The sequence below is a fragment of the Bos indicus genome, chromosome 18 (genome assembly GCF_029378745.1).
Source record: "Bos indicus isolate NIAB-ARS_2022 breed Sahiwal x Tharparkar chromosome 18, NIAB-ARS_B.indTharparkar_mat_pri_1.0, whole genome shotgun sequence".
Classification (NCBI taxonomy): Eukaryota; Metazoa; Chordata; class Mammalia; order Artiodactyla; family Bovidae; genus Bos; species Bos indicus.
The window spans coordinates 64,258,704-64,278,311 of NC_091777.1; the positions used below are offsets into that span (position 1 = coordinate 64,258,704).

The 19,608-nt window shown below is 39.9% G+C and overlaps 1 protein-coding gene across 1 annotated transcript; it reads left to right on the forward strand.

Annotated features, from left to right (window-relative positions):
* The first annotated feature begins 7,152 nt into the window (after positions 1 to 7,152).
* LOC109572053 (vomeronasal type-1 receptor 4-like) lies at positions 7,153 to 8,172 on the forward strand. The gene has a single exon (XM_019978592.2). It carries the CDS (start codon positions 7,162 to 7,164, stop codon positions 8,170 to 8,172), a length of 1,011 nt encoding a protein of 336 aa, XP_019834151.2. The 5' UTR covers positions 7,153 to 7,161.
* Positions 8,173 to 19,608: the final 11,436 nt, after the last annotated feature.

Genomic DNA, 19,608 nt, shown 5'->3' on the forward strand with positions numbered 1-19,608 from the left:
CATAATAAATAAGTAATATTACATCATATGGATACTTGTATTTGTTGCAAAATCGTCACCACAATTCTCCTTTACCATCTATGCATCCCTCCCTATACATGGTACAAATGCTTTCTTGTGATGAGAACTTAAAGTTTGAATCCTTCAGCATTTTCCAACAATGCCATTCTGTATGATCAACTGTAGTCACCATGCTGGACATCCCATTCCCATGACTTATTTATTTTGTAACAAGCTGTAGATGCCTGTTGACATTTGTGTGTAAAATCCAATGAACAAAGAAGGTTAATTTAATGCAGGTGCTAACTTGGGGGATCTGAGAGTCAATTCATGAAAGTATCTGCTCAGAAAAGACACAGGTCATTATTGAGGAAGCCATTCACCCTTGACCATGGCAGCTTTCTGAAAGAATACTCCTTTCTTGTGGATCATTTCAAGAGTTTCCACAAACTTTATCTCCATTAGTTGTGGGTAATACCTGGCATATATTAGCCCATAATTCAGTTATTGGTCTCATTAAATATTAATCCATGGTGCATGGAGATGTTATTCCTAGTGAAGATAAGAAATCTGAAAAGTGAAGAAGGTCGTTTCTATATTACCTTCTGCTTTAAACCTGGATTTTCTTTATATAGTCAACCGTCATTAAATTTTATTGTTTAGGCAGAACAATAATTGGAAGGACAGCCTAGAGGATTTCGTCTCCATATTTATCCCTTGAATATTTCATTTTCATCCTTGCAAACAGCAACTTGGGGTTTCTTTTCTGTTTGTCTTATCTTACTATTCCTGTGTTTTATTTTGCCTTTTCTTTGGACGTTGTGGTATTTGATCAGTTCATATTTTCTATTTCTTCCTGGTTCAGTCTTGGAAAGTTGTACCTTTCTAAGAATTTGTCCATTTCTTCCATGTTTTCCATTTTATAGACTCAAGTGGTCTCTTAAGATTTTGTGTACTTCTGGGGTGTTGGTTGTACTTTCTCATTTCTGTTTTTGGATTTTATTGATTGAGATCTCTCCCTTTTATTCGTAACGAGTCTGGCTAAAAGGTAATCCATTTTGTTTATCTTTCCAAGGAAGCAGCTTTCAGTTTCACTGATCTCCTCTATCACTTATTTTTCTCTCCATTTTATTTATTTCTGCTGTGATCTTTATGATTTCTTCTTTTTAACTTTGGGTTTTGCTGTCCTTCTTTCTCAAGTTGCATTAGGTGTAATATTAGGTTGTTTAGCTGAGGTTTTTTTCCCCCTAGTTTTGTGGCTAGTATCTGTATAAACTTCCCTTTTAGAACTGTTTTTGCTGCTTCCCACAGGTTTTGAGTCATCATGCTTTCATTTTCGTTTGTCTCTAGGATTTTTAATTTCCTCCTTGATTTCTTCAGCAAACCACTGGGTTTTCACTAGCATGTTGTTTAGTCTCTACGTGTGTTTTTTTTTTTCTTCAGGTTTTTCCTTGTATTTGATTCTTGTCTCATAGCATTGCAATTGGAAAAGACTTTTGAGATCATTTCCATTTCCTTAACTTTACTGAGGCTTGCTTTATGACCCAGCCTGTGAACCTCCTGTAGAACAACCTACATGCCATTGAAGACATTGTGTAATCTGCTGCTTTTGTATGGATGCTCAATATCTACCAACTACAGACTCTAAGGTCTAATGTGTTATTTTCAGTCTGTGCTTCCTTCATTTTCTGCCTGGGTGATCTATTTACTGATGTAAGTGGAAAGTTGAAATCCCCTCCTATGATTGTGTTTCTGTTGATTTCTCCTTTTATGTCTATCAATATTTGACTTATACTTTGAGGTGCTCCTGTGAAGAATCAATGCTCGAATTCTGGTGCTGAAGAAGACTCTTGAGAGTCCCTGTGACAGCAGAGAGTGCAAACCAGTCCATCCTAAAGGAAATGAACCCTGAATATTCATCAGAAGGACTGATGCTGAAGCTGAAGGTACAATACTTTGTCCTCCTGATGGGAAGAGCCAACTCAATGGAAAAGACCCTGATGCTGCAAAAGATTGAGAGCAGGAGGAGAAGGGGACAACAGAGGATGAGACGGTTGGATGACATCACCAACTCAATGGAACTTGAACTTGAGCAAACTCTGGGAGATATCAAAGGACAAGGAAGCCTTGATGTGCTGTAGTTCATAGGGTCGCAAAGAGTCAAACACTACATAGCAACTGAACAACAATAAATGTTGGTGCATATATATTTAAAATTATTATATCTTTTTCTTCAACTGATCACTTGTCCCCTGTTCATTATGTAGTGTTCTTCTTTGTCTCTTCACAAAGTCTATTTTATCTCCTATCCAATTCAAATGGCTCAGAACCTAGAGACAGGCTGGTGGTCCAGTGAGAATCTCTAGGAGGGGGATCCATGGGTGACTTAGAACAAATTATAATCTCCTTATAGAGTCATGTGGACACGAGGGAGACCTGAGGGCCGTGAGGAGGGGAACACCGGCTTCAAAGAGATTATTTTCCAGATTAAACAAACCAAGATCATATGTAGAAAGTGTTGTGAAACTTAAACTCAGGAGAAAGCCCAGCATCCAGATCCCATGCTGATGATCAGTGAGAATACACTTTGGAAGAGTTTGGAAAAGTGAGACCATGAGGGAAAATGCCCAATGGGAGACACAGTGAAGGGAGGCCAGGTGCTCTGTGAGTGTCCCTCCCCCAGCTATGACTTTCACTGTAAACTTGGGTTCTCTCACAGGGAACTCAGAAAACTCTCCCTGCCCTCTGCTCAGCTGCCCATGTGGACTTTCTCAGTAATTGCCAGGAGTTGTCAGTAGTCCCCAGGCGTGGGTGAGGGTGACGAGCACTGGGGGTAAGATTTGCCTCTCACTGGAGATGCCCCAGACTCTCCATGCAGACAGTGTCACCTCCACTTCAGATGACATGATAATGGCTCCTCTGTGGGGAGAGTGGCCCCAGGGACCCTGTCCCTATAACTGGGGCCCATCCTGACTGACACTTCCCTGCACAGAGTGTGGAGCCAAGTGCAGGCAGGTGAGTGCTCCCTTGTGTTCAGTCTCAGGGCAGGAAACAGGAGAGCTGGCTCTCAGCAGGAGAGGAGCTCAGAGCTGTGTGGTCAGCGCCTTGGGCAGGATAGGTGCTCCCCTGCCTTATCCTCAGCTGCCCTGTCCATGCCCTGGCTGGCAAGTGGAAGGTGGGAATGTGCTTTGGTGTGTATCTGAGGGGGACCAGAGCTGTGAGTTCACTGAAAATCTCTGTGTCCTGGGGTCCCTGACAATGAGGGGAAGAGGGAGGGGGTCACTGTGGAATCTGTGCCAAGCCCTGTATGAGCAGAGCCCCAGGCTTCTCAATCTTGTATAAAAGGTCCTAGTGACGTCCTCGAACCTAATTGGTTAGTGCTGGATGTGAGTAAGGTGAGATAAATTGATGTGCAGAATTTGGGTTAGAACCTGAAAGTCCTGAAACAAGATCCAGTGACAGACACATACACACACAAACAGAAACACAGAGAGAAAGGCCGCCCTGTAACACCTTCACATGTTCCTTCACAGGCTGCAGTTGGCTCAGGCATTTCCGTCATGGTATTCCATTGAGATTCTGCATTTGTGTTATGTATGTCAGTGTGGCCATGTCTTCCCCTCTCTAACTGAATGGCAAAACGCCCTCAGCCTTTTTAACTTGAGCAGCTGCTGTTACCGTGCAGTCGCTCAGTCGTGTCTGACTCTTTGCGACCCCATAGACTGCAGCCCGCCATGTTCCTCCATCCACGGGATTTCCCAGGCAAAAATACTGTAGTGGGTTGCCATTTCCTTCTCCAACCCCTATGTATAAAATGACAATGAGAAGCTACAGTGTAGCACAGAGAACTCTACTCAGTGCTCTGTGGTGACCTAAATGGGAGGGAAATCTAATAAGGAGTGGGTAAGTATATATGTATAGCTGATTCACTTTGCTGTACAGGAGAATGTAATGTAACATTGTAAAGCAACAACACTTGAATGAAAAAATATTCCACTGTATAACGCACCACAGCTTCCTTATCTATTCTTCTATCAGTACACCCTTGGGGTGTTTCCACGCCTTGGCTGTCGTAACAATGTACCAGTGAACACGGAGTGCAGGTATCTTTTCCTGATCGTGGTTTCTTTTCCTTTGATCTATCCTAGAAGTGTGACTGCTGGCTGGTATGGGATTCTGGTTTTAACTTCTGAGGAACTGCCATAACGTTTTCCACGAGGATGTACCAGTTTACATTCCCAACAGTGTGTAAAGTATTTTTTTCTCTCAACCTCCTTGCCAGTGTGTTGCCTTTTGGATTTTGGACAACAGACAGACTAACAGGTGAGAGATGTTATCTCATTGTAATTTTGATCTGACGACTAGAGATATTGAACTCCTGTCCATGCACCTTTTAACTCTTTGTATGTCTTCTTTGGAAAAATGTCTGTTCAGGTCCTTTGCCCATTTTGGGGGGGAGAGGGAGAATAGAGGAATTTTAATTCTTTTGTGTTGACATTTGTACAATAATAATATATTCTATAATTAAACAATTTATTCAAAAAACTAACATATACTTCTCACCCTTGCCCCAGCTATATTTCTTATGCCTGCCATCTTAGGGTTGATGCCTCCATCCCCCTAGCTTGGAAATCTGGGCCCCCACTTTGACTCTTCATCCTCCCATCCGGTCTCCATGTCCTGCCCTTTCCACTTTCTGAAGCCATTCCTAGTCCATTTTTTTATATTGAGGTATACCTGATATATAACATGTGCTAGTTTCAAGTATACAACATAATCATTCAATATTTGTATGCATTATGAAATGATCACTATATAAGCCTAGTTAATATCCATCACCATATACAATTACAAACAATGTTTTTCTTGTGAGGAAGATTTAAAAATGTACTTTCTTCACAATTTTCAAATATGCAAAACAGTATTATTAACTATAGTCATCCTGCTGTATATTACATCCCCCAGATTTAGTCCATCCTTTATCCCCATGTCTCTGCCATTGCTCTGGTAAAGACCACAGCTACCTCTTGCCTCATGGTCGCAGCATCTCCCTAGGTATCTCTGCCTCTCCACTCACTGTCCACATAGTCCCAAGTTCATGCTTTTCAATGTTATATATGATTGTGGCACTCCCCATGCCAGTAGAATTAAATTCCAGTCCTCAGAGCTCTTCAGTCTGCTCTGGTGACTTTTTAAAATTCTCACTCTTTTTCAGCCATCAACCAGACTCCTTTACATTTCCTTTATACCCTTCAAAAATATCTCCTGAAAAGAAAAGAAAAAAAGATATAAAAGTATCTTGCAAGAACTGACTTGAAAAAAAAAAAAAAAAAGGTAAGTGGAAAGCTCTAAGTTCAATCTGAGATACCGTTAAAAAACAGAAAAGTCCAGTTCTTAAAAGCATGTTTGAGGGCCTTGCTGTTAAAAAGAAATCCATCCTATTTAGCTGAGGTATATAATTGAGGAAAAACCTAATTTATGGACTTCATCAAATGGAAAAGTGTCCACATAAGAGAATGGGTGTCAGTGGTTTGAAGTATAATCCTGGGGACAATAATGGAGCCCTTTGTAATTTTTAAAAATATTTATTCATTCCTTTATTTATTTTTGTCTGCACTGGGTCTTCGTTGCGGCGTGCAGGCTTTCTCTCGTTGCGAGTAGAGGCTACTCTCTAACTGCAATGCACAGGCTTCTCACTGCGGTGGCTTCTCTTGTTGCGGAGCTCGGGCTCTAGGGTGTGTGGGCTTTGGTAGTTCAAGCTCCCGGCTCTAGGGTGTGGGCTCAGAGTTGTGGCACTCGGGCTTAGTTGCCCCAAGTCATGTGGGATCCTCCTGAACCAGGGATCAAACTCATGTCTTCTGCCTTGTCAGGCAGATTCTTAACCACTAGACCACCAAGGAAGTTCCAAGGAGCACTCTTAAGGCCATGTCACAAATGATCTCACAGGGCTCCTCTGTCCATGGAATTTTTTCCAGGCAAGAGTACTGGAGTGTGTGGCCCTTTCCTCCTCCAGGGGGTCTTCCTGCACCAGGGCTTGAAACTGCGTCTCCTCAGCTCCTGCATTGCAGGCGAATTCCTTGCTGGTGAGCCATTAAGTGACTACTGGGTGTAAACTCTGAGCCTTTGACCCTCCTCTGCCTGTTTCAAACTGGATTATTTGGGGATCTGCCCAAATTGGATATTCACTCATTACTGGGTGTGTGGTTTGCTAATATTGTCTCCTATTGTATAGCTGCATTTTCATGATTTCCTTTGCTCTGAGGAGGCTCTTACGTGCTGCACCACTCACTTACCTTTGCTTTTGTTGTCAAATCCAAACCATTATGACCAAGACTAATGTCAGGGAGCTTACTTCTTTCCTCTGGGAATTTCATGGCTTCACATCTTACATCCAAATCTTAATCCAGTTCAGATCATTTCTGTGTGTGATGTAAAATAGCGCCCAGTCTTTTTCAGTGTTTGAAAGTGAGATATAATTGACATAACGTTATGTCAGTTTTCTGGGTACAAAATAATGATTCACTGTTTGCATGTATTGCAGTTGATCACAGTGTGTCTAATTAAAATCTATGATATACATAGTCACAATTTTTTTCTTCTGGTCAGAATTTTAAGGTATCTTTAGATGTGGATTTCCAATTTTCCAAACACCATTTATTAAAGAAACTATCCTTTTACAATTATGTATCCTTAGTGCCTTTGTGACTGATTAGCCAAAGGAGCATACATTTATTTCTGCACTCTCTATTCTGTCCCACTGATCTGTTTTTATGCCTATACCATACTGTTTCTGTTACCATAGATTTGACATATATTTTGAAATGAGGAAGCTCGATGTTTTGTTCTTCTCTCACAAGATGTTTAGAGTATTTGGGAGTATTTTATGGTTGCATACAATTTGGGGATTTTTTTTTCTATTTCTGTGAATAATGACAAAAATGGGTGAACTAAATCAACAATGCTGTTGAACAAAATAGATATAACCATCACTTTGTAGACCCTGCATGGAGAGTGAACATCAGGATGTAAAAGTAAATACAAAGCAAAACCAAATAAATAATGGTGAATGCTTTAACTGGTGTCTGGATTATTTCATCCTGGTAAAGTAATTCTCTAGACTGTGAGGCTCTTTTTTTTTTTTTTCCCCAGGAAAAATGAAATATGGAAATCCTTGTGCAGTACTGGTTCTATAAGAAGACAGCTGATGTCACCACCACCACCATAGCCTTCTTTCTGCTCCAGGACACTCTTGACATCCTCTCCATGTTTTTTCACAAAGATGCCCTGAGAACCACAAGTGAGGCTGCTCTCCAAATCACGTATCTTATACAGATGGTGATAGGGTCCCTGGTCAATGTCATCCTTTTCTTCCACAGCATCTCTCCAGTCTTGATTGGCCAAAGCCAGAGACCCACAGACATGATTCATACCCACATGGCGGTTGCTAATCTCTTGGTTCTTCTGTCCCCTGGCATTCCCCACACAATGGCAGCTTTTATTCCAAGGAATCCTCTGTCCAGGCTTGGATGTAAGTTTGTGTATTACTTACAGAAAATGGCTCGCAGCACCGCCCTGTGCTCCACCTGCGTCCTGAGCACATATCAGTCCTTCACTCTTACCTCCAGGAGACTGGAGTGGGTGATGCTCAGAGGAAGGGCCCCCAAGGTCATTGGTCCTTCCTGCTGCACCTGCTGGATGCTCAGCTTCTTAATGTACATCCGTGTTCCTCTCAAACTCACTGGTCCACAGAACATGCACAACTATACTGATACCAAAGGCACGTGGTTCTGTTCATCCTCACCTACTGAAATAGGTACGAGTTATTTGTGGTCCATCTCTGATGCCATGTATTTTGGCGTCATGCTCTGGTCCAGTGGCTCCATGGTGCTTCTCCTGCTCAGACACCGCCAGAGGGTGCAGTATATTCACACCCCCACTGGGCACCACAGATGCCCCCCAGAGACCAGAGCCGCCCACACCATCCTGATGCTGGTGGTCACCTTCATCACCTTCTACTTCCTAAATTCTGTTGTGTCTTTTTATATTGCAGCCTTCTTTGATATTCGTCTATGGTTGATACAGACCTCTAATGTACTGGGTTCCTGTTTTCCCACCATTTCCCCTTTCCTGCTGCTTCTTAGATATCCTAGAACTCCTAGGTTCTGCTCTTGACTTGTTAGAATGTATGGGTAAAATGCTAAATATCTAGCAGTCACTTTCAATAACCGCAATTATTCTGTAAGCACTCAGTATCCATTTTTTTGAGGTACGATTCACACATAACCTTGCATTAGTTCAGATAGACAACACAAAGAATGGGCATTTATTTATGTTTCAGAATGATCATCATAAGTCTAGTACAATCCCCTCATCTTCACAGACGATACGACTTTCTTTCTTGTGATATGAACTTTGCCATGTTTATTGATTTTATTTAGTTAGTTGTTTTATTATTTAGCTGTGGGGCACATGGGATCTTCGTTCCAAAACCAAGGATCAAATCAGCACCCCCTGCAGTGGCAGATCCAAGTCTTAACCACCAGGGAAGTCCCTGTGATGAGAACTTTGAAGGTTGACTCTCTTGTAGTTCTTCAGTCATTAAGTTGTATCCAACTCTTTGTGACCCCATGGACTGCAGCACACCAGGCTCCCCTGTCCTTCACCATCTCCTGGAGTTTGCTCAAAATTCAAGTCCACTGAGTCTGATGCTATTAAACCGTTGCATCCTCTGTCACTCACTTCTCCTTTTGCCTTCAGTCATTCCCAGCATCAAGGTCTTTACCAATGAGTCGGCTCCTTGCATCAGGTGCCAAAGTATTGGAGTTTCAGCTTCAGTATCAATCCTCCTAATGAATACTCAGGGTTGATTTCCTTTAGGACTGACTAATTAGATCTCCTTGCAGTTCAAGGGACTCTCTAGTCTCAACACCACAGTTCAAAAGCATCAATCCTTCATTGCTCAGCCTTTTTTTGGTCTAGCTCTCACATCCATACATGACTACTGGAAAAACCATAGCTTTGACGATCTGAACTGTTGTCAGCAAAGTGATGTCTCTGCTTTTTAATATACTGTCAAGGCTTATCATAGCTTTTCATCCAGTCTTTTCATTTCATGGCTTCAGTCACCATCCGCAGTGATTCTGGAGCCCAAGAAAATAAAATCTATCACTGTCCACTTTCCCCCTTCTATTTGCCGTGAAGTGATGGGACCAGATGCCATGTTCTTAGGTTTTTTGTAGTGTTTGACTCTCACACAGGCTGGGCTTCCCAGGTGGTGCTACAGGTAAAGAACCCACCTGCCAGGGCAGAAGACGTGGGGTCAGTCCCTGGGTCAGGAAGATCCCCTGGAGGAGGGTACAGAAATCTAGTCCAGTATTCTTGCCTGGAGAATTAGAAGGACAGAGGAGCCTGGCAGGCTATGGTCCATAGGGTCACAAAGAAAGAGTCGGACATGACTGAAGTGACATATGCAATGAAATATAATTGATTATATTCACCATGTGGTTCATCACATCCCCTTGACTTGCTTATTTTATAACTAGAAGTGGATACCTTTTGATGTCCGTACTCAACACCAAATTTCTACATAATTTCCAAGACCTGAGAAGGTTCATTTAATTCCAGAGATGCCTTAGGAGATCTGAAAGTCAATCCATGAATTATCAGCTTGAGAAGTGTACAAACCATTACTAAGAAACCATTTCACCTTGACCAACGCAGCTGTCTGAAGAAGATCTCCTTTCTTTAGGAACATTTCAAGAGTTTCACCAAATTTTATCCTTGTGTGTTGTGGCTAATACTGGATACACACTGGCATAATCCAATATTGATCTCCATGAATATTATTCTTGTGTGGGTGGAGATTTAATTTCTGAGATAAAGGTAATACAAATGAAAATGGAGAATATGTTTTTCTATACTGTGTTTTTCTATTGTGTAACTTTATTTCACTTCTATTTCTCCAAAATGCTGTAGTGTTACATGGAAAATCAGTGCTGTTCAATGGCTTGCTTGTCCTTTAAACCTGGATTGTTTACATGGTAGACTCTCAATAAATGTAGTCGATTAGATGGATGGTGTGAGCTGAAGGAAAGAGTAGTAGCTGCCTTCTTTTTTTTTTTTTTTTTTTTTTTTTTGGTTTTAATTTTATTTTATTTTTAAACTTTACATAATTGTATTAGTTTTGCCGAACATCAAAATGAATCCACCACAGGTATACATGTGTTCCCCATCCTGAACCCTCCTCCCTCCTCCCTCCCCATACCATCCCTCTGGGTCGTCCCAGTGCACCAGCCCCAAGCATCCAGTATCGTGCATCGAACCTGGACTGGCAACTCATTTCTTACATGATATTTTACATGTTACAATGTCATTCTCCCAAATCTTCCCACCCTCTCCCTCTCCCACAGAGTCCATAAGACTGTTCTATACATCAGTGTCTCTTTTGCTGTCTCATACACAGGGTTATTGTTACCATCTTTCTAAATTCCATATATATGCGTTAGTATACTGTATTTATGTTTTTCCTTCTGGCTTACTTCACTCTGTATAATAGGCTCCAGTTTCATCCACCTCATTAGAACTGATTCAAATGTATTCTTTTTAATGGCTGAGTAATACTCCATTGTGTATATGTACCACAGCTTTCTTATCCATTCATCTGCTGATGGACATCTAGGTTGCTTCCATGTCTTGGCTATTATAAACAGTGCTGCGATGAACATTGGGGTACACGTGTCTCTTTCCCTTCTGGTTTCCTCAGTGTGTATGCCCAGCAGTGGGATTGCTGGATCATAAGGCAGTTCTATTTCCAGTTTTTTAAGGAATCTCCACACTGTTCTCCATAGTGGCTGTACTAGTTTGCATTCCCACCAACAGTGTAAGAGGGTTCCCTTTTCTCCACACCCTCTCCAGCATTTATTATTTGTAGACTTTTGGATCGCAGCCATTCTGACTGGTGTGAAATGGTACCTCATAGTGGTTTTGATTTGCATTTCTCTGATAATGAGTGATGTTGAGCATCTTTTCATGTGTTTGTTAGCCATCTGTATGTCTTTTTTGGAGAAATGTCTATTTAGTTCTTTGGCCCATTTTTTGATTGGGTCGTTTATTTTTCTGGAGTTGAGCTGTAGGAGTTGCTTGTATATTTTTGAGATTAGTTGTTTGTCGGTTGCTTCATTTGCTATTATTTTCTCCCATTCTGAAGGCTGTCTTTTCACCTTGCTAATAGTTTCCTTTGATGTGCAGAAGCTTTTAAGGTTAATTAGGTCCCATTTGTTTATTTTTGCTTTTATTTCCAATATTCTGGGAGGTGGGTCATAGAGGATCCTGCTGTGATGTATGTCGGAGAGTGTTTTGCCTATGTTCTCCTCTAGGAGTTTTATAGTTTCTGGTCTTACGTTTAGATCTTTAATCCATTTTGAGTTTATTTTTGTGTATGGTGTTAGAAAGTGGTCCAGTTTCATTCTTTTACAAGTGGTTGACCAGATTTCCCAGCACCACTTGTTAAAGAGATTGTCTTTAATCCATTGTATATTCTTGCCTCCTTTGTCGAAGATAAGGTGTCCATATGTGCGTGGATTTATCTCTGGGCTTTCTATTTTATTCCATTGATCAATATTTCTGTCTTTGTGCCAGTACCATACTGTCTTGATAACTGTGGCTTTGTAGTAGAGCCTGAAGTCAGGTAGGTTGATTCCTCCAGTTCCATTCTTCTTTCTCAAGATCGCTTTGGCTATTCGAGGTTTTTTGTATTTCCATACAAATTGTGAAATTATTTGTTCTAGCTCTGTGAAGAATACTGTTGGTAGCTTGATAGGGATTGCATTGAATCTATAAATTGCTTTGGGTAGTATACTCATTTTCACTATATTGATTCTTCCAATCCATGAACATGGTATATTTCTCCATCTATTAGTGTCCTCTTTGATTTCTTTCACCAGTGTTTTATAGTTTTCTATATATAGGTCTTTAGTTTCTTTAGGTAGATATATTCCTAAGTATTTTATTCTTTCTGTTGCAATGGTGAATGGAATTGTTTCCTTAATTTCTCTCTCTGTTTTCTCATTATTAGTGTATAGGAATGCAAGGGATTTCTGTGTGTTGATTTTATATCCTGCAACTTTACTATAGTCATTGATTATTTCTAGTAATTTTCTGGTGGACTCTTTAGGGTTTTCTATGTAGAGGATCATGTCATCTGCAAATAGTGAGAGTTTTACTTCTTCTTTTCCAATTTGGATTCCTTTTATTTCTTTTTCTGCTCTGATTGCTGTGGCCAAAACTTCCAAAACTATGTTGAATAGTAATGGTGAAAGTGGGCACCCTTGTCTTGTTCCTGACTTTAGAGGAAATGCTTTCAATTTTTCACCATTGAGGATAATGTTTGCAGTGGGTTTGTCATATATAGCTTTTATTATGTTGAGGTATGTTCCTTCTATTCCTGCTTTCTGGAGAGTTTTTATCATAAATGGATGTTGAATTTTGTCAAAGGCTTTCTCTGCATCTATTGAGATAATCATATGGTTTTTATTTTTCAATTTGTTAATGTGGTGTATTACATTGATTGATTTGCGGATATTGAAGAATCCTTGCATCCCTGGGATAAAGCCCACTTGATCATGGTGTATGATCTTTTTAATGTGTTGTTGGATTCTGATTGCTAGAATTTTGTTAAGGATTTTTGCATCTATGTTCATCAGTGATATTGGCCTGTAGTTTTCTTTTTTTGTGGGATCTTTGTCAGGTTTTGGTATTAGGGTGATGGTGGCCTCATAGAATGAGTTTGGAAGTTTACCTTCCTCTGCAATCTTCTGGAAGAGTTTGAGCAGGAGAGGTGTTAGCTCTTCTCTAAATTTTTGGTAGAATTCAGCTGTGAAGCCGTCTGGACCGGGGCTTTTGTTTGTTGGAAGATTTTTGATTACAGTTTCAATTTCCGTGCTTGTGATGGGTCTGTTAAGATTTTCTATCTCTTCCTGGTCCAGTTTTGGAAAGTTGTACTTTTCTAAGAATTTGTCCATTTCTTCCACGTTGTCCATTTTATTGGCATATAATTGTTGATAGTAGTCTCTTATGATCCTTTGTATTTCTGTGTTGTCTGTTGTGATCTCTCCATTTTCGTTTCTAATTTTGTTGATTTGATTTTTCTCCCTTTGTTTCTTGATGAGTCTGGCTAATGGTTTGTCAATTTTATTTATCCTTTCAAAGAACCAGCTTTTGGTTTTGTTGATTTTTGCTATGGTCTCTTTTGTTTCTTTTGCATTTATTTCTGCTCTAATTTTTAAGATTTCTTTCCTTCTACTAACCCTGGGGTTCTTCATTTCTTCCTTTTCTAGTTGCTTTAGGTGTAGAGTTAGGTTATTTATTTGACTTTTTTCTTGTTTCTTGAGGTGTGCCTGTATTGCTATGAACTTTCCCCTTAGGACTGCTTTTACCGTGTCCCACAGGTTTTGGGTTGTTGTGTTTTCATTTTCATTCGTTTCTATGCAAATTTTGATTTCTTTTTTGATTTCTTCTGTGATTTGTTGGTTATTCAGCAGCGTGTTGTTCAGCCTCCATATGTTGGAATTTTTAATAGTTTTTCTCCTGTAATTGAGATCTAATCTTACTGCATTGTGGTCAGAAAAAATGCTTGGAATGATTTCTATCTTTTTGAATTTACCAAGGCTAGCTTTATGGCCCAGGATGTGATCTATCCTCGAGAAGGTTCCATGCGCGCTTGAGAAAAAGGTGAAATTCATTGTTTGGGGATGAAATGACCTATAGATATCAATTAGGTCTAACTGGTCTATTGTATCGTTTAAAGTTTGTGTTTCCTTGTTAATTTTCTGTTTAGTTGATCTATCCATAGGTGTAAGTGGGGTATTAAAGTCTCCCACTATTATTGTGTTATTGTTAATTTCTCCTTTCAAACTTGTTAGCATTTGTCTTACGTACTGTGGTGCTCCCGTGTTGGGTGCATATATATTTATAATTGTTATATCTTCTTCTTGGATTGATCCTTTGATCATTATGTAGTGACCTTCTTTGTCTCTTTTCACAGCCTTTGTTTTAAAGTCTATTTTATCTGATATGAGTATTGCTACTCCTGCTTTCTTTTGGTCCCTATTTGCATGGAAAATCTTTTTCCAGCCCTTCACTTTCAGTCTGTATGTGTCCCCTGTTTTGAGGTGGGTCTCTTGTAGACAACATATGTAGGGGTCTTGTTTTTGTATCCATTCAGCCAGTCTTTGTCTTTTGGTTGGGGCATTCAACCCATTTACGTTTAAGGTAATTACTGATAAGTATGTTCCCGTTGCCATGTACTTTATTGTTTTGGGTTCGAGTTTATACACCGTTTTTGTGTTTCCTGTCTAGAGAATATCCTTTAGTATTTGTTGGAGAGCTGGTTTGGTGGTGCAGAATTCTCTCAGCTTTTGCTTGTCTGAAAAGCTTTTGATTTCTCCTTCATACTTGAATGAGATCCTTGCTGGGTACAATAATCTGGGCTGTAGGTTATTTTCTTTCATCATTTTAAGTATGTCTTGCCATTCCCTCCTGGCTTGAAGAGTTTCTATTGAAAGATCAGCTGTTATCCTTATGGGAATTCCCTTGTGTGTTATTTGTTGTTTTTCCCTTGCTGCTTTTAATATTTGTTCTTTGTGTTTGATCTTTGTTAATTTGATTAATATGTGTCTTGGGGTGTTTCTCCTTGGGTTTATCCTGTTTGGTACTCTCTGGGTTTCTTGGACTTGGGTGATTATTTCCTTCCCCATTTTAGGGAAGTTTTCCACTATTATCTCCTCAAGTATTTTCTCATGGTCTTTCTTTTTGTCTTCTTCTTCTGGAACCCCTATGATTCGAATGTTGTAGCGTTTAATATTGTCCTGGAGGTCTCTGAGATTGTCCTCATTTCTTTTAATTCGTTTTTCTTTTATCCTCTCTGATTCATTTATTTCTACCATTCTATCTTCTAATTCACTAATCCTGTCTTCTGCCTCTGTTATTCTACTATTTGTTGCCTCCAGAGTGTTTTTAATTTCACTTATTGCATTATTCATTATATATTGACTCTTTTTTATTTCTTCTAGGTCCTTGTTAAACCTTTCTTGCATCTTCTCAATCCTTGTCTCCAGGCTATTTATCTGTGATTCCATTTTAGTTTCAAGATTTTGGATCAATTTCACTATCATTATTCGGAATTCTTTATCAGGTAGATTCCCTATCTCTTCCTCTTTTGTTTGGTTTGGTGGACATTTATCCTGTTCCTTTATCTGCTGAGTATTCCTCTGTCTCTTCATCTTGTTTAAATTGCTGAGTTTGGGGTGTCCTTTCTGTATTCTGGTAGTTTGTGGAGTTCTCTTTATTGTGGTGTTTCCTCGCTGTGTGTGGGTTTGTACAGGTGGCTTGTCAAGGTTTCCTGGTTAGGGAAGCTTGTGTCGGTGTTCTGGTGGGTGGAGCTGTATTTCTTCTCTCTGGAGTGCAATGAAATGTCCAGTAATGAGTTATGAGATGTCTATAGTTTTGGGGTGACTTTGGGCAGCCTGTATCTTGAAGCTCAGGGCTGTGTTCCTTTGTTGCTGGAGAATTTGCTTGGTATGTCTTGCCCTGGAACTTATTGGGCCTTGTGTGGTGCTTGGTTTCAGTGTCGGTATGGAGGCATTTGATGAGCTCCTGTGAATGAATGTTCCTTGGAGTCAGGAGTTCCCTGGAGTCAGGGTTTGGACTTAAGTCTCCTGCTTCCGATTATCGGTCTTATTTTTTACAGTAGTTTCAACACTTCTCCTTCTATACAGCACCATTGATAAAACATCTACATTAAAGATGATAAGTTTCTCTACAGTGAGGGTCACTCAGAGAGGTTCACAGGGTTACATGGAGAAGAGAAGAGGGAGGAGGGAGTTAGAGGTGACCCAAATGAGATGAGGTGAATCAATAGTGGAGAGAGTGGGCTAGCCAGTAGTCACTTCCTTATGTGCACTCCACAACTGGACCACTCAGAGATGTTCACGGGGTTATACAGAGAAGAGAAGAAGGAGGAAGGTAACAGAGGTGGCCAGAAGGATAAAAGGGGGGAATGAAAAGGAGGGAGACAGATCCAGCCAGTAATCAGTTCCCTAAGTGTTCTCCACCGTCTGGAACACACAGAAATTCACAGAGTTGGGTAGAGTAGAGAGGGGTTAGGGAGGAGACACAGGCGACCTGGTGGAGAAAAAGGAGGGTCCAAAGGGAGAGAGAGTAGTCAAGCCAGTAATCTTACTCCCTAGTGAAAAATGGGTCCTGAAGATTGGGTCCTTAAAGGTACAAAATTGGTAACAAATACATAAAAGCAAAAATTAAAAATCTAGAGTAGATTTTGGAATTTCAAAAATACGATGTTAAAGAAAAGAAGAAGGAAAAGAAAGAGAGAAAGAACGAACAAACAAAAACAAAGAAGGTCGCGAAAATTATAAAGAAAGTACAGGTACAAAATTGATAACTAATACCAGAAAGCGAAAATTAAAAATCTAGAGTAGAGTTTGGAATTTCAAAAATACGATGTTAAAGAAAAGAAGAAGGAAAAGAAAGAGAGAAAGAACGAACAAACAAAAACAAAGAAGGTCGCGAAAATTATAAAGAAAGTACAGGTACAAAATTGATAACTAATACCAGAAAGCAAAAATTAAAAATCTAGAGTAGAGTTTGGAATTTCAAAAATACAATGTTAAAAAAAAAAAAAAAAAAGAAGAAGAAAAATAAAGAGAGAAAACAAACAAACAAATACGAACAATGTCACAAAAATTATACAGAAAATACAGGTACAAAATTGATATCAAATACCAAAAAGCATAAATTAAAAATCTAGAGTACATTTTGGAATTTCAGATATACAATGTTATATAAAGGAAGAAGAGAAAGAAACAGAGAAGAAGAAAAAAAAAAAAAAGTCACAGAAATTATATAAAAAAAAACTATAGGTACAAAATTGATAACATATACCAAAAAGCAAAAATTAAAAATCTAGAGTAAAGTTTGGAATTTCAAAAATACAATGTTAAAGAAAAGAAGAAAAAAACAAAAACAAACAAACAAAAAAAACAAGGTCAAAAAATTATAAAATATATATATATGAAGTTTGCTGAAGAAGAAAAAAATAGGGTCTTTTTTTTTTTTTTTTTTTTGCAAAGTAATAGGTTATAAAAGTGAAAATTAAAGGAACAATAGAGGACTTAAAATTTTTTTTTTTTTAATTAAAAAAAAAAAAAGAAAGAATGATCGTAAAAATAATAAAAATATATCTAGGACTTTTTTTTTTTTTTTTTTGTGGGTGTTGTGGGTTCAGTTCATTTTTGGCTAGTTCCTTGGTCAGTTTTATATTTCTCAAGATCTATAGGCCCCTTCCTATGTAGTCCGTAGTAACCACAGGGTTTTGATCTATTGCCTGTAGCTTCCAAGGCGTTTCCCTCTGTTATATCTTCTTCTGTTTGCTAGTCTCTTCAGTATCTGGTTTCCGCCCTGACTCAAAGGGCACGGTGGCGGACACTTTTTTTTTTTTTTTTTAGGCTTACTTGTTCAGTCGCGCTGTGGGGAGGGAGGGAGGGATGCTGCAAACAAATAACACTGGCGTGGGCTCGCAGTGCCTCAGCCACCCTGGGTCTGCCCCTGCTCACGGCGCGTGTAGCCTCCCTGTCCACACTGCTCGGACTCTAGGTTGTTCCGCCGGGAACAATCCGAGGCTGGCCCTGGGCTGCATGCACCTCCCAGGTCCAAGCCGCTCAGGTTCAGGCACTCGGGTAGTCCTCAGAGGCGCAGACTCAGTTGGGCCTGCGTTTTGTGCTCGGAACAGGTCCGAGCGCCAATTTGCTCTTCCCAGGCGAGCGCCAATGCTGCGACTTATCGCCTCCCCGCCACTCGGTTATCTGGATGTAAAACCGGCGCACCTTCTCAGGCAGATGTTGACCGTCCAGACCCCCAAGAAGTTTTAGTTAGCAAAGAAGCCTGCTTACAGTTTTATAGATAATGTCTCTCTGGGGCTGCGATTGCCCCCTTCCGGCTCCGGCTGCCTGTCACCGGAGGGGGAAGGTCTGCAGCCGGCTATCTCTGTTCAGTCCTTTGTTCTGTGCGCAGGCCTGGCGGTCTTAGGTTAGGGCTGGCTTTTCGCGTGATAGGTATCCCACAGTCTGGTTTGCTAGCCCAAATTATTTCGCTCAGATAGCGCTCAGGGTATTCAGGCCAGATTCTTACTCTCAGCGATGCAGCCCACGCCGCGCCTCCCTGCCCAGCCCCGGTTTGCTAATGGCGGATGCAGGCGTCTGCGCTGCTTCTCTGCTGGGGGAGTTACCGTAGGGCTCGCAATCTGCGAGTTTTAAATTGTTTATTTATTTTTTCTCCCTGTTATGTTGCCCTCTGTGCTTCCAAAGCTCGGCACAGATTCGGCAGTGAGAAGGTTTCCTGATGTTTGGAAACTTCTCTCTTTTTAAGATTCCCTTCCCGGGACGGGACTCCGTCCCTCCCTCTTTTGTCTCTTTTTTTTGTTTTTAATATTTTTTCCTACCTCCTTTCGAAGAGTTGGGTTGCTTTTCTGGGTGCCTGATGTCCTCTGCCGGCATTCAGAAGTTGTTTTGTGGAATTTACTCGACGTTTAAATGCTCTTTTGATGAATTTGTGGGGGAGAAAGCGTTCTCCCCGTCCTACTCCTCCGCCATCTTGGCTCCTCCCCTTTGCCTTCTTTTTTATTTGTCACTTGCATATATAGTTTTCATCATTGCATTTTGTAAATTTGAGATTTGTTTCTATTTGTCTAATTTCTTTTTTTTCTGTTTTTTGCCTTCCTTTTAGTGTGTTATTTATAAACTCCTATTTTTAAATTTAAGGTGTTAATGGATAACTATCTTTCAGTGATCTTTTGTTCATCATGTAAGGATCTCCCAGTAGTGTATCTATATACATTATTACTGACAAGTAATGCTATGGTTTTAGCTGTCATGAGATAGTTGTACCTTATACAAAATAAGAAATGAAGAGAAAGTAGAGTTTATGCAAGTGTCAATGTGATTGCCTTTTCCAATGCTTGTACTTCTTTTTTGTAAATGTTGTTTTCTTTGATACAATTGTCTTCTGAGTGAAGAAGTCCCTTTAACTTTTAAGGAGTTAGTTCTACTATGAGTGGATTGTTTCAATATCTATATATCTAAAAATATCATAATTTTACTTCTTGTTTTTCCTATTAAAGTGTATTAAAGCTAATAAAATGTGGTCAATAGTAGAAATATATTTAGTGATAGACAACCTCCTCTTAAACAATAAGAAATTAACTGCCTATGAATTATTTTTATCTTTAAAATAATTGAATAGAAGTAATTTCAACCCTACTTCATTTTTCACACTACTAGATATAAACAAGATAACCTACTGTGTGGCCCAGAACTGGCAGCCCTCCTGCTCATCGGGCACAGTAAGAATGGGGCTCTCTAATGTGAGTCAGATGAACTGAGGTGGATGAACATAGAGCCTGTTATACAGAGTGAAGTAAATCAGAGAGAGAATAACAAATACCATATATTAATGCACACATACGGAATCTATAAAAATGGCATATGAACCTATTTGCCAGGCAGGCATAGAGACGTAGAGGTAGAGAACAGACTTGTA

What these genes read in the sequence shown, in the direction of transcription:
- LOC109572053 (XM_019978592.2), top strand. Translation starts at nt 7,162, where the DNA reads ATGGAAATCCTTGTGCAGTACTGGTTCTATAAGAAGACAGCTGATGTC.